Below are 27792 nucleotides of genomic sequence, written 5' to 3'. Positions count from 1 at the left end.
AAAATATTGTTTTTATTTTTAATTGTAGTAAAAAACATAAGATAAAATTTACCATCTTAACCATTTCTAAATATACAATTCAGTAGTGTTAAGTATATTCATGTTGTTGTACAATAGATCTCCAGAATGTTTTCATCTTGCAAAACTGAAACTCGATACCCAAAGAACAGATCCCCATTTCTCTCTCCTTCCAGCCTCTGGCAACCACCGTTCTATTTTCTGTTTCTATGAATTTGACTACTTTAGGTATATAACTGGAATCATACAATATTTGTCTTTTTGTGACTGGCTTATTTCACTTAGCATAATGTTCTCAAGGTTCATCTACATTGTAGCCTATGACAGGATTTCCTTCATTTTTAAGTCCAAATGATATTCCATTGTATGTTTCTACTACATTTTGTTTATCCAATCATCTATCCATGGACAGTTGGATTGCTTCCACCTCTTGGCTATGGTGCATAATGCTGCAATGAACGTGAGTGTGAAAATAGCTCTTTAGGATCCTGCTTTCAGTTCTTTTGGATATATACCCAGAAGTGGAATTGCTAGATTAAAGTGCCTTTATATTTAGTAAATTTGGATCATCAAACACCATTGATTGGGAAGACCATCCTTTCTAAACTAATCTGAAATGTCAGCTATATCTGACATGAATCAGACTTCCAAGGGGATCAGTGTTTTCTATGTAGGCATACCAGCTGTTAAAAAAATGAAGATTTTGTTTTGCCTTCTTGTATACTCTTGTACCTATGCTTTAGGAGCTTTGTAGGAGATTATCCATAGCAGCATTTTTTGTAATGGAAAACTGAGTGGTTTTCATGTTTTTGCTATCAATAGTAGAATGGACAATTGTGATAAATTCACATGAGCAAATAATCTACAACAATGAGAATGATCCATATGCCACTGTATAAATATATTGTAAGTATATACTATTGTTTGGGGGCCAGCCCAGTGGTGTAGTGTTTAAGTGCACGTGCTCCGCTGCGGCAGCCCGGGGTTCACAGGTTCGGATCCCAGGCGTGCACTGACGCACCGCTTGTCAAGCCATGCTGTGGCGGCGCCCCATATAAAGAAGAGGCAGATGGGCACGGGTATTAGCCCAGGGCCAATCTTCCTCAGCAAAAAGAGGGGGATTGGCATTGGATGTTATCTCAGGGCTAACATTCCTCACAAAAAAAAAGAGAAAAAAAGTATATACTATTGTTTGAAGAAAGCAAGCCACAGAAGAATATGTAAAGTATGTATTCTGTTCATATACAATTCAAAAACATGAAACTTAAATAATATACTATTTTGATACAAACATATGAAAAATCATAAAGAAAAGCAAAGGAATGATAAATTTTAAATTTCAAGATAATTGTTACCTTGGAAAGGAAAAGGAAAGGAATTGAGTGGGAAGATAGACACAGAGTAATTAAAAGATAATGGTAATGTTCTTTTTACTAGTGTACATTGTGTCATTATTCTTCTTCATACCTTATTTTGAAAATATTTTACTATTCTTTTGTGTGTACTCAGTAGTTGATAAAAACAACTTTTCCAAAAAAGAATTCATAGAATAAAAGAGGTAAAGAAGTGGAGATAGCTTTTTGAAAGAGATAAAAGGAATGCGATAATGGCAGGCGGGCACTGTGGGCTCCTTATGGTTTTTATTGATGCTTTGTTGTTTATTAGTAAGGTTGAACCTCTGCATACCTTCTGTTGGTGCTTCCTTTCTAAGAACAGCGTTCTGTGTCTTTTCTCCATTTTCGGTGTTGGATTGATTGTCTCTTAGTGGTTTGCAGGAGCTCTTATACATTATGGATGTTATTGTTTTGTCTCATATGGATGTTTCACATATTTTCTTTTGACTTGTCCTTTCTTTCAACTTTCTTTATGGAGTTTTTGTTGTACAAAAGCTTCGTATTTATATGTACGCATCAAACTGTTAAATTTACTGTTACTCTATTCATGAAGTATTGTGATCTATGTTACTGTTTTGTTTAAATTATTTCACTTGTTGTGACATAAATCATTTTATTTATATGTTTAGCTCGTATATGGAAACTAAAGAGCTACATTTTATCCTGTTTAAGCTGGCTGTCTTATTCTCTTTGTATTATCAACTAGAGAAATTTTTTTTTAAATGAAGCTATTATGTTGAGGTACTGTAATTATTCTCTTTCTTGAAAGGTTTCGACCAAATACTAGAGAACTGTGGTGTTACAATGCAGTGGTTGCTGATGCCAGACTTCCCTCTGCCGCAGACATGCAGTCCAGATGTAGTATTCTAAGTCCTGAGCTCGCCTTACCAACAGGACCAAGGGCTCTCACCACCCGATCTCATGCAGCTTTGCACATTCTAGGTAGGGTTGCTATTTGATGATCAGCTAATTTTCATTAATGTGTGCTGAGGAGTTTTTTTTTTTTTGAGAGTATTTAAATTTGTATATCATTCTGTCATGTTTGTTAAACAATAATATGCTAGGTGCAAAATAAGTTAAATCCTCTAACTTTAAGAGGTTTATCCTCCAGAAAACAGTACATGAGACTTATACCAACACTATGAAAGATTCACATATGCCCAAATATAAAACAGCCCTGAATATAATTTTCCTAATGGGTAGATCTTTAAAAATAATGTTTTTGCCTAACTTGAATATATAAACTTTAGAGATATAGGTTGAATATTCAAATATTTAATTATAATATTTAATTTATATACATTATAAAATAAATTCTGTAAAATATTATGTCAATTTTATAGATACTACTTCTGTCTCTTCTTACATAACACAGTTTTCCACAGCACATCAACTTCACTTCCATTAAATTAATTTGAGATATAGCACTTTTACAATATATATATTCTGTTGCTGGAAATTTTATACCAGTCCACACAACTACTTATTTTATTGCTTTTAAAATTATTAAAGATAATTTTTTAAGGATTCATTTATGTTTATCTAGAATTTCCAATTGTGAAATCATATTCCTAAGTGTAATTACTAGATCATAAATATAATTCCTTCTTTTTTCACAAATTTCATCTCGTAGCCATTATAAACATCCAAAACTAACATCAGTTAAGGTTATCTTAGGCTATAATTTAGAGAGTTTCACAAAAGGAAGAACCCCGTGAGGACTCAAAGATTAAGCCATTCCAGCTTTTCAAAGATACAGTTTTGTGCAAAACATTGTGATATAGTATATGTTTAAATATGATAATTACCCAGGCAGAGGAGAATTTTTGTTGGTTTTAAGTATTCTTCTATGAAATGTTGTTTAAAGCTTGGAATAAATTTGTTGAGCACCCTTAGAGCTTATTATTTTAATTTATCCCCTAAAGCATCTCATATCATCAATGTTATGGGAAATTTTAATTTCAAGGAGTTGAATTTTTGTTTGTTTGTTTTTAGGTTGTCTTGATACCTTGGCAACCATGCAGGATTTAAAAATGGGTGTTGCAAGTACAGAGGAGGAGACTCAAGCAGTAATGAAAGTTTATTCCAAAGAAGATTATAGTGTAGTAAACAGGTTTGAAAGTATGTATATTTATGTTTAGGAGATACTGTCTTATAACTGAAACATATGGATATTTTAAAACATAAATTATAATTTGTATCTTTTAGGTCATGGAGGGGGCTGGGGTTACTCTGCTCATTCAGTAGAAGCTATACGTTTTAGTGCCGACACCGATATTTTACTTGGTGGTCTCGGTCTGTTTGGAGGTAGAGGAGAATATACTGCTAAAATTAAGGTAAGCAGTTCATTGACGCTGTTGCTCTTTTTGTTTGAAGGTACTGATTTTGACATAGTTTAATATTTTATATAATGCCTCTTTTTAAAAAGGACTTAAGGAAACATTGCTCAAATCTAATATAATAATACTAAATCATTAACTCATTAAAAAAACAAAAGTCACATAAGAAGGGAGTAAAATGAATAGAAAATGATTTTTCAATGATTTTAAACTGAAAAAGACTTAAACAGTCTTTTGTGCTGAACTTCCTAGTGCTCGAGGAACAGCAGTACCTTTTTATGTGCCTACTTTCTTGTAGCCATTTTATTGACAGGAGGCACAACTATTTTGATGCAGGGACATTTTGATGTAGCTTTAAAAGTTTTTAGCATTTTTATTGCTAAATACTATCTAACCAGACATCATCACCCCAGGAGCAGGGACCAGGAATAAAGTGAGAGACAGAGTATAGGGGCTGGATTCCCTCTGGTAGACAAACTAAAATTAATCAAGAGTCATAAGTTTACCACACTAGTCATCTCAGAAAAGGCCGCCAATTACATGAAGCAAAGAATGTGCTCATTCTTTGAAATTCACTAATACCTTAAATATTCTGCTTCTCGAATTAACTGATTTTGCTCTTAAAGTAAAAGACAAAACTAGAGTTTGTGCCTTAATTTTAATCGGAGGCTTCATTAAAAATTCTTAATTAAATGCTATCTGTTCAGGAGGTATTTTCTTAGTTCTCTCAATAATATCTAAAAATTATATTAGTATGTTAAAACTCCCTTATAATGATAGTTTTTGAGGACACTTCCCATGGAGGCCCAACCAGAACTGACAAACTTCAAAAAATATTTGCTCATTTCTGGTTATAATTGGGATACATATGCTAAAAAAATTCAGATAGTATAGAAATGAAGAAAATAAACATTAAAAGTCTCTGGAGTTATATAGAGAGTAGGGATGGAATAATGATTAAGTACATCTGTAGCATATATATGTTGATGATAAGAAAAACAGTAGATTTAGTTTTGGCTTGTTTCAGAGCATTTGCTTTGAAATGGTTGTTTTAGGATGTCTTGATGCAAAGTCAAGATAGAGAAGCAAACTCAACGACTTACGTAGTTCTAGTTGGCAATGTCTTTTGGCAAAGTAAGCTTATCAGGAAGATATATTTTTTTCCTGGCCCTGAGAGGTTCTTTTTTATAATATTGAATGCCATAGTGGACCTTACCTCCAGTAGTTGTGGTATAGAATTACAAAGGCCTTCTATATATGTTGTTTTTATATTGACCCTATTTTTCTGTTTCAAGTCTCAAATCCTACCTTACTCCTCCCATTCTCTGGACATGATCTTGCCTTCGGATTCAGTTATGCAGTGAGTGGACTAAGGCCTTCCTACAGGTGTCTTTTTTTTTTTCCTCCCTTCACGTCTCTAAGATATACATTTTTTTTTCTACCAGTAAGCCTCTTATTTTTTTTTTGTTTTGGTTTGTTTTCATATCTCTGGTTGTTTCTTCTGTCTCCTCTGTAGGTTTTGCCTCAGCTACCTGGCTACTGAGTGTTGGAGCTCTTCTAGGCCCAGCCATAGGCCATATTTCTTCACTCCTTATTTTCTCCTAGGCATTCTCTCCTAAGCCCAAAGTTTCAATAGCTGTCAGCATACCGTGATGCCCAGATTTCTATCTCCAGCTCAGACTTCTTTGATCCATTTCCATGTAATGTTTTAAAGGCATGCCAGTTGTCAGTCTTTATATCTCAGTTGAATTCATGTTCTTCCCCCATGACTTGGCATTCTTCCAATGATCCCTCTCTCTTGAATAGTACCACTCACCATGTGCTTGTTACATAAGCCAGAAACATAGTTGTCTTTCTTGATAGGTCTTCTTTCATCTCTTTCCCCCCCCTGAAAAAGACTGTCTTTTTCATGCCATCACTACCCTAGGCAAAACTACTTGTCTTGGACTAGCCACCTAGCTGGACTCTGTACATCTTTTTAACTTTTTGTACTTTCTGTCTCCCTTGTCTCTCTTCCCATTCCTTCTTGAACCTACTTGAACTTTGCCCTAACCTCTCCACAGACACTGCTCTTGTCAAGGACACCAATGACTTCTGTATTGCTAAAGCCGAGGGTCAAGTCTCAGTCCTCATCTTCCTTAACCAATCAACAGAATTTAATCCAACTGAGCTCTACTTTGAAATACTTTCTTCACTTGGCTCCCAAGACACCACATTTTGTTTTCCTCCTGTCTCATTGACTGCTCTTCTTAATCTTCTGCTGGTTACTCATCACCTTCCTGACCTCTAAATGTTGGAGTGCCAGAGCTCAATCTTGGACATCTTTTTAAAGTCTACTCATTCCATGGTGATCCTACCTTATGGCTTTAAGTATTTTTTCTCTGATCACTCTCAAACTTATAGACCTCCAAAGTCATGTATACAACTGCCTACTCTGTATCTCCATTTGGATAGCTAATAGGCATTTCAAATGTAATGTATTCAAAACTAGGCTTCTGATGATCTCTCTAAACTTGCTGTTCTCATGTTCTTCCTTGTCCCAGTTAACTGACTCAGGGTAGAGTTAACTTCATTCTTCCAATTACTCAGGGCAAAAATCTCAGAGTCATCCTTAACTTCTCTTTTTCTTTCACCCCATATCCACTTTAGCAGCAAATATTGTTGGCTGCACTTTGAAAATAAATCCAGGATCTAATCACTTCTAAAAACTGCCCCTGGTACCAAGTTGGTCCAAACCACAACAGTTCTCACCTGGGTTATTACAGTAGCCTCCCAACTTGTATCCTGCTTCTGTCCTTGCTCCCTTCAATCTATTCTCAACACAGTAGAATGATTCTCTTAAAATATACACCAGAATATGCCACTCCTCTGTTCAGATGTCTTCAGTGTCTTCCTATTTTTAGAATAAAAGTCAAAAGTCTTACAAGAGCTACAAAACACCATCAGAACTGACTGCCATCATCACTCCGATCTTCTGTTATACTAGTTGCTTCATTCTAATCCAGCCACACCGGCCTGCCCTCGTTCCGCAAGCATGCCAGGCATAGTCAAGCCTGAGGACCTTTGCGCTTGCTTTCCTCTTTGTTTACAACTCCTCACTCCCTTCTTGGCTCACTTCTCATTACCTTCAAGTCTTGACTCCCTGGTGAGCCTAGTTAAAGCTGTAAATCCTCTCCCTGACCACAAACTGACTCCCAATAGCCCTTATTTTTTTGTTTGCATCATCCACCCCTGTATGCCCAGTTCTCAGAACTGTGCCTAGTACACAGGATGTGTTCAGAAATATTTGTTAAACATAAGCAGGGGAGCCAGGTTAGGGGCAAATCAAATCATTAAGGATCTTTATATCATGCTACGAAGACGGAGATGAGAAACCATTGAAGAATTTTAGGTTAAGAAAGTATTCTGATCAAGTACTCATTTTAAAAAGAATTCTAAGGATCATTAAACAAAATCAAAAACCCTCAACTTTGTGAAATATGGGTTAGAGCAAGGAGAGAATGGAGATAAGAAGACTAATTAGTCGTTATTTAGTGTTCCAGCCAGTGACAGTGAATATAGTTGAACTGATAAGCAATAGCATGGATATAGTCATGGCAGAGAGATATGGAAAAAAGGACTATTCCAGGTTTTTTGTCTGAGTGACTAGGTGAATGATAGTGCCATTAGTCAGAACAGAGAAGGAGAAAGAAGAAGTGATGAGTCACTTTAGAACTAGTGAGATTGAGCTGCCTGGGGGAATCCAACGACTGTTGAGAATAAGATCTGATAATAATACATAATACATACTCTATATGTATTAGTCCATTTTTTAACAAGCCCTCTTCCTCATAATTCTCCTTTATTTTCACTTAATTTTATAACTTTCTCTATTTGATATCTTCTTTTTTCCTTTTCCCAGACTCTAGGGTCCTCCCCATTATTTACAACCATTTTTTTTTCCACACTCTTTTTTTTTTTTTTTTTGTGAGGAAGATCAGCCCTGAGCTAACATCCATGCTAATCCTCCTCTTTTTGCTGAGGAAGACCGGCCCTGAGCTAACATCTATTGCCAATCCTCCTCCTTCTTTCTCCCCAAAGCCCCAGTAGATAGTTGTATGTCGCAGTTGCACATCCTGCTAGTTGGTGTATGTGGGACGCCGCCTCAGCATGGCCAGACAAGCGGTGCGTCGGGGCGCGCCCGGGATCCGAACCCGGGCCGCCAGTAGCAGAGCGCACGCACCTAACCGCTAAGCCATGGGGCCAGCCCCTCCACACTCTTTATCTCTCCTTTTCTCATACCATATTACTTTGAACTAGTTTTTGTTCCTATTTTTTTAAGGATCTTTATCTTCTGTTATTCCTCTTTCTCTCCATAGCTAACTTTTTCTAGCCTTTTTGCTGGGTATTTTTCTGTGTTTCCCACAAGTATTATTTTATTTAATTCTCACAATTACTATGAAGCAGTCACTGTTAGTATCCATCTCCCTTTTATGAATGAGGAAACGGGGTCCTAGAATCTCACAGCTAGTAAGTGATGAAGCAAAATTCTACCTCATTTAGATAAAATGCTTGGGCTGAGTTCTCTCATCTCCCTCAGATGTTTATATCTGATAGAAAACTATTTGGAGCATTTGATATAAATAGATGAATGTGTAAATTAGGAAAACTGAGATTAATATAGGCCAGAAAACATTTATGTGTTTCTTAATTTAAATATATGTTTGTATATTTCACTTAGCATTAAAAAGGCAGGTGCTCTGATTTTTACATTCCGTATAGTCCAGCATATATATTGGACACATACAAAATTATAAACTATTATTCAGCAGATTTACATGACTGAGTGACTGGGCACGATATGTTTTCTCCTTTCCCCAGCTGTTTGAGTTGGGTCCTGATGGAGGAGATCATGAAACTGATGGAGACCTTCTTGCAGAGACTGATGTATTGGCTTATGACTGTGCTGCTAGGTAAAGATTTGTTCATTATTCAGTGTAATCCTTCTATACTTAAGATGAAAAATTCATTATAAGCAAATAAACATACCTTAAAAAGGAAATTTTAAATAATCTACTGTTAATCAGATGCTTGAGAAATTAAATTTTATATTAGGTGATATAAGTGTTGCTTTTAACAATGCTGTATTTAAACTAATAGTATCCTTCATATTTGCATTTCACAAGATAAATTGACTGTTTCTACACTGAGGATAAAATGGAAATATACACGTATTTTGCACGCTTTTATCTTCATACATCACTTAGAGAACACCTAATATGCTAGTGTTCTAGCGATGTGGTACAATTATTTACTACCCGTAGCATTTTGTATATAGTGTCAAATAGTCTTAGTGGGCCATAATTCAGATCACCCATATACCCTGATACGTGCCCATAGTATATGCTTGATTATAACACACTTTTTGGAGAGGTGACTAGCTGTACTGGAACGTCTATTTGTGAAGGTTCATTAAGTAAGAAGAGACCTAGATTTTGTCAGTCTTCTCTATGTAATCCTAAGAATTATCTCAACACTGTGTTATGACAAATTAGTGATTGAATCAGGGAACATTATGATGAGCAAAAAATATAAACTGAGCTTCTTAATAATGATAGTATACCATACTTCCTAACAAGAAAGATTTTAAGAAAATCTTGTGTGGTGTCCATAAGCTTTTTGGTAGTGAAAATGTATATTTTCTGAAATAAAGATGGTAATAAGGCATTGAGTTTACTTTTAACAGATAAATACTTTTGAGAACAAAATAGTTAATCTAAAGATAATTTTGACTATTTCTTCACTTTAAGCATTAACCAGTATCAGGAGATAGTTTTTCAGTCATTTTTTATATTTTATGTGAACGAAGATTAGGGAAATTTCAGGAAAGTTAATTGATTGATTAATTTTTAACAAAGCCCTAAGATGCCGTTGTCATTTAGCATTTACTTTTGAGCGTATGATTATGAGTCAAGAATATAATGTATGATTTCATGTATGAGAAGCATCTAGATTTTCTTCATTTGCCTACTAACAAAGCCCAGATTCCTAAGGCCGGCATTAAAGGACTTCCATAATCTTTCACAGCATCTTTTTTGACTTTCTACCTTCTGCTTTTCTACATCTGTCTTAATGCTTTAACCTAACTGGACACCTTGCTGTTTCCAGACCCTGTTTTGTACTTTTATACCTCTGTAGTTCCGTTCATGACATTCTTCCACTTCCTCAAATGCCCTTTATTCTTCTCTCTCTCCCAGTTACAACTGATACACGTTCCTTCCACTCTATTACCTAGAACTTTGTTAACTTGCTTATATCTTCATCAGATGCCCTTAGGTTTACACATGCCTTTTCTCTCCTCCTAATTTAGTAAAAACTTTTTTGTGTAGTTACTGTGTGACAGACGCAATTCCAAACACTTTATCTGAATTAGCTCAATCCTCAGAACAACTCTATGAGCTAGACATTATTTTCAGATGAAGAAACTGAAGTACAGAGAGGATGTAGTAACTTGCCCAAGGTTGCGCAGCTAGCAAGTCACAAAGCTGGGCCTTGAACTCAGGCCGTCTGACTCCAGAGTTGTTTTTTTAACATTCTACATCTCAAAACACTGTAGTTGAGTAAATGAACTTTAAACCTAAAGTTCAAAGTTTTTTTTTCCAACCAGACTGGCATGGTTTTTTTTTTTTTTTTTCAACAATTTAAAAAATTTTGGGTTATTTTAATATGAAAGTTTTATAGCATTTAAGCAAGTTTTAAAATTCAAGATGAGGGGGAAGAAATGTAATTCCATCACCATAACACAAATAACTAATATTTGTGTTTTTGTTCAGACCTCTTAAAATAGAAGGTTTTTAATATTGTTTGACAAGAATCTTATAATACAGTGAATTTTGTGTTTTGTTTTTAAAGAATTTTAAAAAATAAATGTATGTAACAGGAAAATGCAAAGGTATTGTCTTTGACTCACTCATTTTTCTCTCAGAGAAAAGTATGCAATGATGTTTGATGAACCAGTTCTCCTGCAAGCTGGGTGGTGGTATGTAGCATGGGCTCGAGTGTCAGGACCCAGCAGTGACTGTGGCTCTCATGGGCAAGCTTCTATCACCACAGATGATGGGTAAGCGAATGTTGAAGTATTACTTAAGCAACTCTCATTTTTATTAGTGGGATATTATTTTGAAAGCTCAGAGGTACTTCAGTAGGATAAAAATCTTAGTAAGCCTAGAGCATAATATGACTGCTAAAAATTAAATTCATATAATCTCATGCCAAATTAAAGGTCTAGACAGAACAGAGAGGTAATAGGGCTACTGTTCTTTGCTCTTATCAGTTGGCATTTGTATATGTTTCTGGGTGTGACATTGTTTAAACGCTTATTACCAAATTAGAAATTATATAGAGGAAAGTGACAAGGATAGTGAGGAGTTTGGAAACCATAAAAAAGAAATCTATACTTGCTATAAAATTTGGCAGTGCTTATGAAAACAGTTTATAAATTGCAAAGCTTCAGCAATATGAGATGGTATAGTTTTAATGAAATGTAGTGGAAAATTTACTGTTTAAATTTCATGTATAGAGTGCTTTTCAGTTTATAAAATACTTTCATATGTATTCTCTCATTCTATGCCCTCAATAACTTTGTGAAGCAGGTATTAGCCCCATTTTACACTCAGGGCAATAGAGAGACAAAAAGTGAAATGATTAGCTTCGAGTCATGTAGTTACTACAGAACCAAATCTGGACCTGGAGTCTCTTGACTCTAAGTCCAGTCTTCTTTATACTCTAGTCTGATTCATGTGTTTGAAAGGACCACTTGTTGTAAGAGAAATTCCATTTATCCTTTATTATTCTTGAACATAAACTGTTTGAAATGGGTAGAAGTTATCTAATAGTACATTTCAGATAGTTTTGTTCAACTCATAACAGAGCTGACCAAAAAAACAACAGGTTAATTTATGGGATGAGTTCCATGTTGCTGAATGTTCCAGTAGAATGTGGTAGAAAAATTAGTTCTGTTGTTGTATGTATCCTTTTCAACGTATGCTCAGATTGTATGCTGGGACTGGGGAGGCTGCTTTGAGCCTGGACTGTGTGATTCCCATATACAGGTCATTCAACCTTGGAATATCATAGCATTTTGAAGCTAAAGCTTATAATATATTTAGTTGAGCAGATTTTAAACCATCTTTAAGTTGAAATATTTTGTTAAAAGCTTATTACTCTGGTTAAAGCAGGGCTGAGGGGCTCAGGAGGGGGCAGGACAGCTGCTCACCTAGCAGTTCCTGATCAGATTCAATTCCTTCATTTTACTGATTAAGCCATTCAGAGCTAGAAATAAAATCAGAACAATACTTTTTTACTTGTATTTTTTTCTTAAAGAATTTATCTCTTCATTAACATATGATTTGAAAACATGATTATTAAATTCCTTATGTCCTTCAGTGAATCCTGAATCATGTTGGTTTTGGTATCATTGTTATTTTGTTCTCTTCCTAGGGTTGTTTTCCAGTTTAAGAGTTCAAAGAAATCAAATAATGGTACCGATGTTAATGCTGGTCAGATACCTCAATTATTATACAGGTATTTAGCATATTTATAGTTAATTAATATGGTTTATTCTTTTGCTGTAATGAGCTGGGATCACTGTAAAATGTACGTCATAAGGGAGATACTATTTGAAGCATTCAGCAAATTATAATATACTAGTAGAAATATAGCTACATTTAACAAAAACATTTAATATAACGTCTTATATATTTTTAAACAAGTTCTACATCAAGCTTAATTTTAGACTTGACCTAATGACTCAGATTTATCTGTATTATGCCAATAACAATATTTTAATAACATATTTTTTTAATCTGTTGATTTTCTTATCAATTCCAGTATGTTATAAACTAATAAAATTTGTCTTAGAGAAATGAAATTGGGGTGTTAGATGGGGTCTTGAGACGTAGACCTGATTGATTTGCTGCAGTCTTATGTTTCTTGTTCATCTCATGATGGAATGAATTGAAAAATCCTTTACTGCTGAAAAATTTCCACTTTTAATTAAAATATCAAGTAATAACTTGCTCATGTGCTAATATTTATATTTTTAACATTATTTAAGAATTTCAATTACTTTGTGGTAATTGAGACATAAATGGAAGCATATGCCTATATGTGTATCCATCTATTTCCGTGAGATTACTGCAATAATTTTTAGAATAAAAAATTCAAATAGATATAAACCCTTGCTAAAAAAATGTCATTGTTTCTTAAGTAGTAAAAATTAAAGGAAATACCTCTAGAACAGTGATTCTCTGTCTCCCATATCTTCCTTTCTAGTAATCACTTTAAGAATCTGGATGGTATAAACCTCATTTTTCCCAAGAAGGGATTTTTGTTTGTTTTTATGCAATCTTGTATAGTTAGTATTTGTAATGTGTAGTATTATGAACATAAGTTGTTTAGACTACTCCTGGTAATAGTAGCATTACTAGAGAACATAAGTTATATATGTTGTCTAGTAAGAGAAGAGAATCTCTACTACCCACTCTTACAAAGGTGAGATTTAAAAGATGAAGTGCTCACGTGCTAAAAATGTTGCTTAGCATTGAAAAATGTTTCTAAAAAACCCCATGTTGGCATTTTACCTAACAAAAATATTTAAATGTATAATTTAATTATTTCACTACTGTAAAATGTATATTGTGAAGAGAAGAATGTCATTGGACTTTCCAACATAAATTTATGTGTGTCTGCTACCTTCAGACTGCCGACCAGTGATGGCAGTGCTTCAAAAGGGAAACAGCAAACCAGTGAACCTGTACACATTTTAAAGAGATCTTTTGCAAGAACTGTCTCAGTGGTAAGCCATTTTTAGAATTTCAGCTTTTCTATCCAGTGTTCAGTTTCATTTTGATGTTTAGCATTTAGCCACTCTTCTAAGAGTTTATCTCAGCATAGCTTTATGAACTCAGATTTGTTTTTGTATTAGCATTAACATCCAAGGCCAAAGAATATTCACTTTAAATAATGGGAAGATAGAGATGTTGACTGATTTTAACATGCCTTGCTATTTCTGAAATAACTGGTGGATTTTCTAGTAAATCATGTGTGAATACGTATACTGAAGGAGATAGAAAGTGAAGGAAAAGTTAAGGGTGGTGTTGACCAAAAAGCGTTACTTTAATGCTTGAGGAACTAAATAGGAGAATTGCATTTCTAACTAGGGAATCTTAACTACTTAACCATCCCCATTCTACATTTAAAGATACATGATGCTATTGGGGTTGCCAGTGTAGAATGGAAAGGCAACATGGTGTAATTGAAAGATCATGGTATGTCTGCTCAGGAAGTCTGAGTTAAGTTCTTGCTCTTTAATTTATTAGTTGAGAATTCTTATGCAAGTTATCTAAATAAAGTACGTGATAGCATCATTATGAATTTCCAATGAGATGAGGGATACAAAAATGCTTTTTAGATTGTAAGGCACTATATGAATGTGATTTATTAATGTAATTGGTAGTCTGTCGTGTTGGTAAAATGCATAGGGAGAGTGCTTTTTTTATTAGTTTTTTTGAAGTACAAAATTAATATATGTCCCTGATGGGAATAGGGTGGAGTAGGAATAAATCTTTACTAAAAGTATATTAAAGTTTTTTCCTCATCACCTGTTATTACCGTATATAACTACTATTTACATTTTGATGTGTATCCTGCCAGACCATTTTTTATACCTATACAAATTTATTATTCTGTTATATACAGTATGCTATACAACCTTCTTATTTGTTTTTAATGATACTTTAAAGTTTTGCATCTTCCTTTTTAAAATTTTCGTAGTATGCACTATGGACATATTCCATGTTAGTACATTTGGCTCTCTCTCAGTATTTTCTTGTGTTTGCATAGTATCCCATAGAATGTTTTATTCAACCCTATTCCTGTCAAAGGACTATTTGATTCTCATTTTTTACTATTATATATGTATACATATGGGTCTCTGATTACTTATGTAATCCTGTGAATATTTCTATTGGAAGTGTGCTCATTTAAATTTTCATGTATATTAAATTGACCTCATGGCAGTTTACAGAGATTGTGCTTTGAATAAGAGACTGCAAGAATTTTGGCTCCTTGGTACCTTGGCATCCTTTTAGTATTAACATCAGTTTGGTATCTTTTGATCCAAATAAGTATCTTTGACTTCGTTGTGTCTTTTTCAGTGATCTCTTTTTTCTGTGCTTAGTAGTTCTTTTATATTTATGTCTAAGTGGTTTTGTGGTCATTAGGTAATTATAATCTTTATATGAGAAACCTATTCAATCATTTCTTTAAAAAGCTAAAATATAAACTCTTATTCTTGGTATTACTATACCAGAGGACTGGAATTTGGTGGGAATGAGGGAATAAGTGCTTTGCTTTGAGCTTCATCTAGTATCTGTCATCATGTAAGCATGATAAAACCTGAAGACCAACTAGAACTGCAGGGGATGCTCACCACCCTAAATGGATATTCTAGAATTTTTAAATATCCAAATAAGAATTTTTTAGTATTTTATAGTCAATTTTTATCTTCAATTAACTTGTTTGTCTAAAGCTGGCTATAGTTTGTTTTATAGAACTTAACATAGAGACATAAGTTATTTGATACTGTCACTGATATCTAATACTAAAATAGTTTATTATATTCAATAATTATCAAAGTGTCTAAAATACTTTTGGTTTATTTACATAATACAACAGTGACAATGTAGAGTTTAATTTTCCTTTCAAGTAAACGTGTATGTATAAGTGTTTTTCTTTTTTTCCTTACTTATATGATAAACTAGGTAGGTTCGTAGCAGGGAAACTTAAAAAAATGTATTTTTGAAGAGGTAAATATTGAAGAGTGTTGTTTTTATAGATGTCTAACTACTTTACCTTTTTTTTTCAAGCTTCAAAGATACTTCTATTGGTAATATAATGAATGAACTAATAGAATATCTATTGTTGGGGCTACCAAAACTCAGTTAAAAGTTCAAGATAAAGTTTTGAAGTTGAATGTCATCTTTCCATTTGATTTAACATATGGTATCATTTGAACTAATTGTTATTTGTTTTTTCATATTCTGGATTAGGAATGTTTTGAGTCACTGTTGAGTATTCTTCATTGGAGCTGGACCACTTTAGTCCTAGGAGTTGAAGAACTTAGAGGGTTAAAGGGTTTCCAGTTCACAGCTACACTTCTAGATTTAGAGAGACTGCGCTTCGTCGGTACCTGTTGTCTGAGGTTATTGCGTGTCTATACCTGTGAAATTTACCCAGTGTCAGGTATGATGCATTTTATAAATGACTTTAGGGAGAAAATATTTGAGACATTGGGAAGGTTTATATAGGGTAACCAAGAGTTTAAGATCCCCAGCTGCCTTTAACCTGCTCCTAAAATGAGGGGTGAAAGTTGGCTTCCTATGATGCTTATGTGTTTACTTATAAAGAATAAAATAGATTACATGTCATTCTGATAACAAAAAGTCGCGTTAGGCTAAAATTAAATACTTTAATAAAGTGTCATTTTAAACAGATTCTGTCAAATAGAAATATTTTATTTTGCACAACTAATGTGGACTTAAATGCTAAAACCAGTGTTGTTTCTCTTTCATATTTAGATTTTAAAAAGAAATAATTTTGGACAACACTTAATCTCTAAATTGTTTCATTTTTAGGTTATGAGTACTAGTGATTTTTAGCTATATAGGAAATTACTTGAATTATATTGAATGTTTCCATGCATATTTATTATTCTATGTAATAACTGTCTGCTTTATTCTCTCAAAGCTACAGGAAAAGCAGTTGTAGAAGAAACTAGCAAATTAGCAGAATGTATTGGAAAAACCAGAACTTTGTTAAGAAAGATTTTGTCAGAAGGAGTTGATCACTGCATGGTGAAGTTGGATAATGATCCTCAAGGATATCTCAGTCAACCCTTGAGTCTCCTAGAAGCTGTCCTTCAAGAGTGTCATAATACCTTTACTGCCTGTTTTCATTCTTTCTACCCAACACCTGCCTTACAGTGGGCTTGCCTTTGTGATCTGCTGAATTGTTTGGATCAGGTAATTTAAGTTGTAAAAATAGTAGTTGAAAATATGGCATACTGTGTGACAATACTCTTCAAGAAAATAAATTGCAGTTGCCTCAGTCTTTCTAACTTTTATGAAAGGTAAATTAGGAAATCAGTTTGGTATATGTGACTTAAATAAGCAAAGTTCAAAAAAATTTTTTTCTGTTTGTGTTATCATTTTTTAGCTATAAGATTGGCAGACCTGTTGTGCAGCTGCTGATTTGCTCTTTGAATCTATGAGTGAGCGTGTGTGTATAAGAGAGGGAAAGAACAGTAGTGAGTGAGTGTGTGAGAGCAAGCACAGCACTAGAAGAGCAGTCCCTACTGCCCCCACATCTGAGATCAGTCAGGAGAGAGCTGTGAGTGGACTTGCATGCTAACATCATTCATTCATTCATGAGGAAACCACGACCCTTACAAGTGTGTATGTCGCAAATCGTAGTTTCAAAATATCTGAGGCAAAAGACTGACAGAGCTAAAGGGAGAAATAGACAAATTCACACTGATAGTTGGAGACTTTAGCCCTCCTCTTTCAGTAATTAATAGAACAACTAGACAAAAAAGTCAGTAGGGATACAGAAGATTTGAACAACACTATTAACCACCTTGGCTTAATTGACATTTATAAAACAGAATGTGCCAAAGTGCAGTATACATATTATTTTCAAGTATACATATAATGTTCACAAAGGTAGATCATATGCTAGGCCATAAAATAAGTCTTGGTAAATTTCAAAAGATTAAAATCTTAAAAAAAGAGTTTTCAGACCACAATAGAATTAAATTAGAAATCAATAGCAACATATATTGAGAAAAGCACCAAATGTTTAGAAAATAGACAATACTTGTAAGTAACCAGTGAATCAAAGAAGAAATCCAAAGGAAATAGAAAATATTTCACCCTGAAAGGTAAAAATATTAACATAGCAAAATTTGTGAGATGTAGCTAAAGCTTTGCTTAGAGAGAAATTCATACTTTTCGCTGCTCATACTAGCAAAGAAAAAAAGGTTTAAAATCAATGATATAAGTTTCTACCTTAAGAAACCAGAAAGAAGAGCAAATCAAAGCCAAAGTAAGAAGAAAGTAGTAAAGATAAGGGAAGAAAATAATAAAGATAAGAGCAGAAATCAGTGAAATAGAAAATAGAGAAAATTAACGGAGTCAAAAGTTGGTTCTTTGGAAAAGAACAAAATTAGTAAATTCCTAGCAAGTCTGATTGAGAGACAAGAGAGAAAGGAAAAAAAACAAAATACCATTATCAGGAATGAAATAGAGCATATTGCTCTAGATCCGACAGGCATTAAGATAATAATAAGGGAATGTCGTGAACAACTTTATACCAATAAATTATAACTTTAGGTAAAGTACACAAATTTCTTGAAAAATAAAACTTAACTAAAACTGACAAAATAAGAAATAGAAAAATCTATATTGCTTTATAGCCATTAAAAAATTGAATTCATTATGAACAACTATCCCACAAAGAAAACTCCAGACCCAGATACTGTCATTGGTGAATTCTATTAAACATATAAGAAAGAAATAAGATCAATCTATTACAAACTCTTTCAGAAAATATAGGAGACAACCCTTCCCAGCTAATTTTATCAAGGTAGCCTTATGCTGATATCAAAACTGGACCAAGATATTAAAAGAAAAAATTATTACAAATATTACTGGGAAACACAGATGCAAAAGTTCTTAACAATATTATCAAATGAAATCCAGCAATATAAAAAATATATCATACCAAGTGGGGTTTATCTTAGAAATGAAAGGTTAGTTAACATTTTAAAAATCAACGTAATTCATCATATTAACTGAATAAAGAGGGAAAATTGTGTGATCTCAATAGATACAGAAAAAGTATTTGACAAAATTAGCACTTAGTGATGAAAACTTTTCAGCAAACTAGGATTTAAGGAAACTTCCTCAATCTAGTAAAGGGTATCTACAAAAAAATCTACAGCTAACATGTATTTAATTGTGAAATATTGATTGCTCCCCTAAGTTCAGAAACAAGGCACAAGGTGTCTGTTCTCACTACTTCTATTCAATTCAACATTGTACTGAAGTTCTAGCACCTCCTTCTCCCCTAAAAAAATTTAGTGTCATCACCAGGGCATCCTAGCCTGGTTGAAAGATATTCCAGTGATGACATCTGGGTAGGAATCTTTGTCTTTGTGTTATTATTATTTTTTTTTAGCTATTAACATATTGAATTTATTTTTCTTGGCATTAAAAAAATTTATTTAATTATGGTAAGAACACTTAATATGACATCTACCCTCTTAACAAATTTTGAGTGTACAATACAATATTGTTAACTACAGATACAGTGTTGTACAACAGATCTCTAGCACTTGTTCATCTTTCATAACTGAAACTTTATACTTGTTGAACACCAATTCCCCATTTCCCCCTCCCCCATCCCCTAGCAACCATTGTCCTATTCTCTGCTTCTGTGAGTTTGACTATTTGAGATACCTCATATAAGTGAAATCATGCATGCAGTATTTGCCTTCCTGTGACTGGCTTATTTCACTTAGCATAATGTCCTCCAGGTTCATCCATATCATGTAGCAGAGTAGTGTATTTTGCCACTTAATTTCCTGAGGCAAGATTATTGCCTGGACTAGTGCACAACTTAATTACTCTCTCAACTGTGCAGTCTGATATGGTTGTTTTGTTCCTTTGCTACTCAACAGGCTAACTTCAACAAAGGTTGGTTTAACATGCAGAATGTTGCTTTTCTTTTAGCCTGACTTTGTAACACAAGTGTTTGATGCACTAAGTAATGTGTACACAATTTTGTAAATTAGAATATCCTATGTTGTTTTTAATACTTTGTTATAAAAGTGTGCCACTAATTTTTCTGAGTAAACTGTGCAATGTGATGACATAATTTTGTGACCTAGTGAAATGGTATTAGAGCAGCATTAATAACATTATGCTACATTAACAGTGAAACATTACACTCTAGTAATACAGGATTACAATTTAAAGCATTTATTTGTGGGAAAATAGTTCCAGCGCTTGTTCGGAAATGCCTTAGATGTATGCTAATTGGGACCTTTTTGATATCTTTCTTTAAGAATAGTACTAGAGAGGCCTGTGATTCTGAGGATATATAAATAACTCATTTACTGAAGGACAGGAGGCTGATTTTTCTTGACCATATTTAATAATTCTTCATCTTCATTGGGTATTAACTTTAACAATTGTGTTTTAAGTATTGATATCCTATAATAAGACAATTAAAATGACTGAGTGCTAGAAAATTTTGGTATGATTAATAAGGTTGTTTACCTTTTATATAACTAGAACTTGGATTATATTGATGCAGTATTTCTTTGGCGGGGTATTTTTGTTTTTAAAAGGATATCCAAGAAGCAAACTTCAAGACATCAAGTAGCCGACTCCTTGCAGCTGTTATGTCAGCTCTCTGTCACACTTCTGTTAAGCTGACCTCTATCTTCCCTATTGCATATGATGGAGAAGTACTACTACGATCAATTGTTAAACAAGTTAGCACAGAGAATGACTCAACACTAGTTCACCGTTTTCCCCTTTTAGTAGCACATATGGAAAAACTGAGCCAGGTAGGTTTTTTTCTGCATTATCTTTTGTATTGAAGAAATAAAACCGTAAATGGAGGCGTCTTTAGCTTGGTGCTTATTCTTCTGTATCGGTAAATATATTTACCAAATAATTATGTGTTTCACACAAAAATTAAGTGAAAAATTAATTTTCACACTAAAATTAAGAACAAAAAACTTCTTATGTTTACCTATAAATGAGCAATCTTTTTTCTCTAATTTTTTATTTTGAATGATCTCTAACCTATAAAAAATTTGAGAGTTATACAAAGAATTCCTGTAATTTGTTTTATGCTACACCATTTGAAAGTTGCAGATACTATAAGCAAACTTTTATATTCTAATATAATATTTTAGATTGCCAAAATAGAATTCTAGGGAGATAAATAATTTTTAAAACATTTTTTCTATAACATTTTGGTATGTTAAAATAAGCCTTGTAAAACAATAGTCATAGGAAACATTTTTAGTAACTGCTTCTAGTTTATTAGAAAGCGCTATGGAGAAAAATTAACTTAAATGCCCATGAAAACCATATATAATTGCTACCAAGTTGGTGAGAAATAATCTTTAAAATAAAAGCAAAAAAAGCAGCAGAAAATAGAATAGTTATCTTAATTACTGTATAATAGCAATTTTCTGTTGACTGAAGCAACAGAAAAATTACGAGAAAAATTTCATTGACATATAGAAACAAAAAAGTAATTGAATGTGAATGAAAGTTCTATTGAGGTATCAAGTTATTTGTAAAAAAATTAGGAAAAATAAATTTTTTTCTCTTACAAAGTCCTATGCTGGTGAGACTATGAGGAAACCTGCTAAACTTATAGATGATTTATGGCATTATGTAATTAGTCTAAGTAATCCTTTTCTTTCTTTTCTTTCAATCTTTCAGCAGGTATTTATTGTATACCTGCTGTTTGCTTGGATTTTAATTAGGGGTACTAGTTGAGACAGGAGTGAAAAAAATACAGCTCTTGAATTGGGGTTCTAACATATTTTTGCAAGATAAATTGTCAGTTCAGTATTATGTGTAATGAGTATTTGCAAAGGAAATTATCCAAGGAATAATTGAAGACTAAAGCTGTATGTGTATTTTATTAAAAGGAAAAATGAAAAACCTTAATTAGAACCTTAAATGTTCATCATTAAGTGAAATAGTTGAACTTGGATATATCAACCTGATAGAACATGGTTCAGCCATTAAGAATAACTATATTTTTCCATTTAATATCAAAGCAGATGTTTTTAAATTTTTTAATTAAAAAATCAAAACAAAGTATGTGATATGTGTGTAATATATATTTTGGAAGAGAATACTGAGAAATGAAGTAATGCTTAGGTGATAAAGTTATGGGTAATCTGTGTTTTTCTTGTAGAATTCCCTTTAGTGTTACAGTGTTTTCCTTAAAAATATAGTAAAATTTAAAAATATTTAAAAAATATTTTTGAGAACTACTAACATTTGGTAATTATTAATAATTGTATGTCTACCTTAATATTCTTTGAATATATATCCTGGTTAGTATATATTTTTCTACCCTCTTTTTAATGGATATTATAGAATTCTACCATTTGAGTGTAGCATGATGTAGTTAATCAATCCTTTATATACATATATATTTAGATTGTTCCCAATATGTCAGTATTTTAAACAATGTTGCTGAAAATATCATTGACCAAATTTTTATGCATATTTATGATGGCTTTCCTAGAATAAATCTTCAGGAGTGGAAAAATTCTTAAGTAAAAAGAAAATATGTTAAAACTTTGCTACAGATTGCCTAAATGCCCTCTGGAAAGCTAGTGTCAGCTTACATACTCCACCACTAGTGAATAAGAGTTCCTTTTTCTAAAATTTTAGTGGCCAGTGATGTGTTAATACTTTTTTTTTAATCCTTCATCTAAAACATAATGACACTATTAACTTTATTTTAAGATTATATGGAAAGCTGGAAAGCTTCATGTATTAATCTTGTCAGTTACTAATTAGAAGCTAAATGGGCATAACTAAATAAATACACTCCACCCATCTTCATGCCCCACCCCCCAAATAAAGCCCTTACAGATTATTGATTATGGGGTACAATTGGAGATTGAGTTTCATCCAAAGCTAATTTTCTGAGATGTTCCAAAAAGTAAAGTTTCTGGAGAATAAAAGTGATGTAAGGGATAAAAGAATTATAATTTTAACAAAATCAAGTATTGATTATTTTAAAACTAGGAAAACTAATTACATAAGATTGACCTAAATGTTATGGTAATATTATTCAAATAATAGTAGAAATAACTTGAAGATGAAAGATTACTTCTAAATTGACTTCTTTTCAGCCTAAGATTATACATTAAAAAGATGTTGTGAGTGATTTATAATAATGCTTATGATGATTTTAACTGAAAAGTTATTTAATTTCCTCTAATGGATTGAAAGTACACTTATTTACATATTTGATTTGTCTTGGGAAGAATGATTTAACTTAAGACCCTTAAACTTTATGAAATCTGTTGAATCTGTTTTTTATACTATATTTTCTAAAGCAATGTGAAATGTAAGTCTTGTGGAAGAACTTGCTCAGGGGGCAACAAGGTGATTTTGATAACTGAATCCGCTGATTTTACAGATGAACTTGAGGTGCTATGAAAAAACTGAAACTAGGTCCCAAATTGTTTGCTTCCTAGTCCACGGTAAAACGGAAAGGGTCATTGGTCCTGATTGGCTGCCTGATGAAATTGAGTGCATTTTGCTTTCTGTCCACGATAGGCTAAAAGATATTGAGGATGGTAAGAGAGGTAATGTTCACGATGGATATCAGTTTTAAATTAATCATCTTTCCCTTTTTTTCTGGAAAAAAAAAAGTTTCCTGTTGGTCTTTAATAGGACTCTGTAATTTCTTATCTTGAAATTTTTCCGTTGCTAGAGGTTGGCATTTCTTATATTCACTTATGAAATCAAGTACAGTGGAAATTGTAAAACAGCATAGGAATATGTGTAGGAGAATTCCATATTTTTATTACATGAAATGTACAGAAAAATTTTATTAGAGAATAGATTTGTATAGACTATTTCTCAGTTGCTCTACCTCTAAATATACCAGAAATAATCATCTCAGATTGGAATCTTGTCTTACAGAAAAAACTTTAAAAAGAAGAATTTTTTCTGTCATATACAATTGTTATTGAAAAGTTAGAGATAAGTGAAAATGACTCAAAACTAATAAAAACACAAACACCTTATAAATATGTGCTACTTTTATGATATACAGAGACTAATAATTCAGAAAAGAACTTCCAAGTGAAAAATAGATATAGTGACTCCATATACAACTGCGTAGATTTCTAGACATAGACTCAAGTCTGAATTATAAAGGTATCGTCTAGAAAGACAGGATTTTGCAATCGAGTACTCATGTGAAGGAAAATAAAGCAGTATCTTGGAACTGTTTTTTTTTTTTCTTCATGTGTCATAGAGCGAGGAGAATATCTCGGGGATGACAAGCTTCCGTGAAGTTCTGGAGAAAATGCTGGTCATTGTTGTGCTCCCAGTCAGGAACAGCCTGAGGAGAGAAAATGAGCTCTTCTCCTCCCACCTGGTCTCCAACACCTGTGGGTTACTGGCCAGTATTGTCAGTGAACTGACAGCATCAGCCCTGGGATCTGAGGTAATGTTATATTTTGAGATTGGATAATAAGCACATGTTTAAATTTTCCACATGGTTTCTTTTTTCTTGTATTTTGGCTTTGTAGAAACTCATTTTAATACCATTGTATTTTTTTTTCTTAAAAAAAGAAATACTTCCAAGCTAGACTGTTTTTCCCTTTCTTATACCTCTCCTCTACTGTTATTTGCTTCCTCTCTCTTGCCAGTTTACCCAGGGTGTCACAATAAAAAGTACACGTTTTTCTCTTACCTGCTCCATTGCACAACCTCACTGCCATGTCCCAATAAAAGCAAAAATAGTTCACATTGCTGGGTAATGAGTAATAGAAGTAGGACTACTAATAATGAACACATGGTATGGAAAAGGTAAAGAGGTTCAAATCTTAGCTCTGCCCACTTGATTGACCCTACACAAATACATATGTAAAATGGGAATAATAATTTTTATCTCGCTTATGTCACAAAATTTTTTAAATTGTTGTAAATATAGATAAAATTTACCATTGCAGTCATTTTTGTGTGTACAGTTCAGTAGCATTAAGTAAATTCACATTGTTATACATCGCGACAATACAACTACATATCACAAAGTTTTAAAAAGATCAAATATTATTATGTTTGAAGGAACCACTTTGAAACATTTTACAGTACCTTTACATTTTGTAAAGTAACATTATTTTTCACTATTTCAATGCCCTGCTCACTCTGTTTTATAATTTATCTAAACATTTTGAGTGAATTTGGAGAATGTTTCCATTTTTTTTTTTTTCGAAAAAGCAGACAGTAGATTGGTTTTGACAATCGTGTCATAATATGAAATATCTTATGTCATTCAAATGAATGTTTAATAACTAAGATGTACTCAGTGGCCCCAGGTCTTAAGTTTCTTGCCAAAGAACGTCTTTTCTCTATTTTACTTTTATAATTCCTAGTTTTGCTTTTTCTTACGTATAGATTTATTTTAGAATCTATTCTGAATTAATCTATCCAGTCTACACTCGTTACTGATTCATGGTGACAGTTTAGCCCTTAGGATTTCTGAATGATTACATGCACCTGAGCAGATTTTAGTATCTCACCCTGGGAAGCACTTCCTCCATTTCTTGGTTAGCTTTGACTTGAGCATAGGAGGCCTTTGAAGCCTTTGTCAGAAAATTTTAATTTTATTTTCACTTATTCATTCAGCCTATAATATGCTTCCCTTCTGTACTGCATCTTGGAGGAAAAAGTCTACAACGCATAGGTTTCCCTCAGAAGGTTACTACCTAGTTATCACCTATGAACTTCCCTTTCTAATGGAAAAGAATGCCCAGAATTGCATGTGCCTAATATATACAACCTGTATATGTAATATACAACCTTGGGACTTCCCAGAAGCCCTGGCTTAGGTATCCCTATTTCTTTCTTTCCCAGAGCAGTATGTAATTCTTGCTAGAATCATAAACTTCAATTTTTGTCCTCTTGTAGGTCTTCGAAATTTCTGCAGCCAGTTAGGTCAGAAGCAGGCTCTATAATGAAAAAGAGTGGTTTCAAACCAAAATAAGTTCTCTGATCCTCTCTAATGAAAGTCTGTAATTAGTGAGGTTGTCCTTGTATGTATATATTGAAATATTGCAAAGTTATCATAATATACATTAGTGATATTCAAACTTAAGACACAGAACATTTTCTGTAAATGAAGTCTTACTTGATAAGTAAGATACAGATAAGAGGAGGGCTCTTCTGACTGAAGAGGGGAACCTTGAGTCCACCTCTTTCTTGAATACCTATCTCTGCTGAATTCCTAGAGCTTTGTGTATCATAGTTTGAAAACTATCAGTCTATAGAATGTTGATGAAATTTTTGGTATCTCTCTTCAAAGTGGGTGAGAATTCATTCATATGTTACTATGTTCATGTGATAACTTGCAAGTTATAGTTCTGATATTATAAAATTAAGTCAAATGTGTAATTTAATATGACTAAAAGAAGAAAATCTATCAAGTAATACTGATTTGTGAATTTAGAAGGATAAAATCTGGCTTTATTGCTAGTTAATCTCATAATAGAATGTACCTTTAGGAAGGTTTAAACCTACTTATTAAATATAGGTAATTTTATGGAACTTCTTAGAAACCTTTGTATAGTTTTCTTAAGGGTATACTATTAACACTCAGGTACAGACTACTGATGTAATTGCTTTTGTTGTTCACAGATTGATGGACTAAATTCTCTCCACTCTGTTAAAGCCAGTGCTAACCGATTCACAAAAACAAGTCAGGGAAGAAGTTGGAACACTGGGAATGGGTCCCCAGATGCAATTTGTTTTTCAGTAGACAAACCTGGAATAGTTGTGGTTGGTTTTTCTGTCTATGGTGGAGGTGGAATTCATGAATATGAATTAGAGGTGTTGGTTGATGATGTAAGTACCACTCGTAAAGTATTCGTCTTGCTGTGTGGGTTTTGTGTCAGGGCTTAGCATCATTATCATGGTATGATGGTTCAGATCTTTGAGAGTTTAGCAGATTAGTCATAGAGGGATGACATTAAAGAAATTGAAAGAGTGCTTCCACATGATTGCTTGTGTGCCATTTTGGACCACTCCTGCCTCATAGTTTTTACACTTCCAGGGGAGATTTTAGATGAAAAGACTAGAAATTATATAGCTAAGCCTCTGATTACAAATCATGAGTCATTTTTTTTGCTATTGTAATTTTTCAAGAAACAAAAACAATATTCAGACTGATATTATTACTGTATCAATGATTAAGCAATTTTGTCGTAGAGTGCTAATAGATGATTCTTAGTAAAAATAGTATTGATTGATTTAGCTGTATCTTGCTTTATTCTCTAAAGTATTTGAAGTACCTGAGTTTTCACAAAGTTTTATTAAAATGGGACAGAAAGATAACATGTAAATCTTTTCCTAATAAATAACAATCTATCTCTTTCTTGGTTCTTTTGAGCAATTATTTTCAATTAATTATTTTCATACTTCATTAGGCTCTATAATTAGATATAGCACTCTTCTTATGAAGAAGTGGCTATCATTTTAAGACAGATGAGAAAAGCCCATTTATACAATTTAGGTTGTAAACTCCTCAGGAAATCAGATAAATGTGAATAATTTAAAGTAATAAAAATTATTTCATTAGTGTGTATGAAATGCTATGGGATAATTTTGTATGCAAGAAAATAAACCGCTTAAAAACAACAATTGATGGGGCCGGCCCCATGGTGTAGTAGTTAAAGTTCAGCATGCTCCGCTTCAGCAGCCTGGGTTTGAGGGTTCGGATCCCGGGTGCGGACCTACACTAGTCGTCAGCCGTGCTGTGGCGGCAACCCACGTACAAAGTAGAGGAAGATTGGCACAGATGTTAGTTCAGGGCTAATCTTCCTCAAGCAAAAAAGGAAAAAGGAAGATCTGTAGCAACACATGTTAGCTCAGGGCGAATTTTCCTCAGCCAAAATAAAAAAAACAATAATTGAGTATAAGTCACAATTGTTCAATAAAATTAAGAATATGGTGGATTTTGTTTCCTTTTGTTTTAATTAGAGTGAACATGCTGGAGATTCGACTCATTCTCACAGATGGACATCTCTAGAATTGGTCAAAGGAACGTATACAACAGATGATTCACCCAGTGATATAGCTGAAATCAGACTTGACAAAGTGGTTCCTTTAAAGGTAAATTTAACAGTATATTTCTTTTGTAAATAAGAGGTATTCTTATAT

General features: G+C 33.2%; 1 protein-coding gene across 13 annotated transcripts in view; it reads left to right on the top strand.

The window, feature by feature from the left end:
- Positions 1-27792, top strand: part of MYCBP2 (MYC binding protein 2) — a 256327-nt gene that overhangs the window by 109660 nt on the left and 118875 nt on the right. For all 13 annotated transcript variants that reach the window (XM_058548329.1, XM_058548334.1, XM_058548335.1 and 10 more), the window contains 13 exons: positions 2182-2354; positions 3408-3533; positions 3621-3748; positions 8612-8703; positions 10716-10850; positions 12230-12313; positions 13490-13586; positions 15841-16033; positions 16538-16812; positions 20202-20423; positions 23888-24079; positions 26272-26478; positions 27613-27744. In XM_058548329.1, coding sequence (XP_058404312.1) covers positions 2182-2354; positions 3408-3533; positions 3621-3748; positions 8612-8703; positions 10716-10850; positions 12230-12313; positions 13490-13586; positions 15841-16033; positions 16538-16812; positions 20202-20423; positions 23888-24079; positions 26272-26478; positions 27613-27744 — 2056 coding nt within the window. The remainder of the gene's footprint in view (positions 1-2181; positions 2355-3407; positions 3534-3620; positions 3749-8611; positions 8704-10715; positions 10851-12229; positions 12314-13489; positions 13587-15840; positions 16034-16537; positions 16813-20201; positions 20424-23887; positions 24080-26271; positions 26479-27612; positions 27745-27792) is intronic.

The sequence above is a fragment of the Diceros bicornis genome, chromosome 9 (assembly GCF_020826845.1).
Source record: "Diceros bicornis minor isolate mBicDic1 chromosome 9, mDicBic1.mat.cur, whole genome shotgun sequence".
Lineage (NCBI taxonomy): Eukaryota > Metazoa > Chordata > Mammalia > Perissodactyla > Rhinocerotidae > Diceros > Diceros bicornis.
The sequence above is the reverse complement of the archived record's forward strand: the minus strand, read 5'-3'. Positions and strand labels throughout refer to the sequence as shown.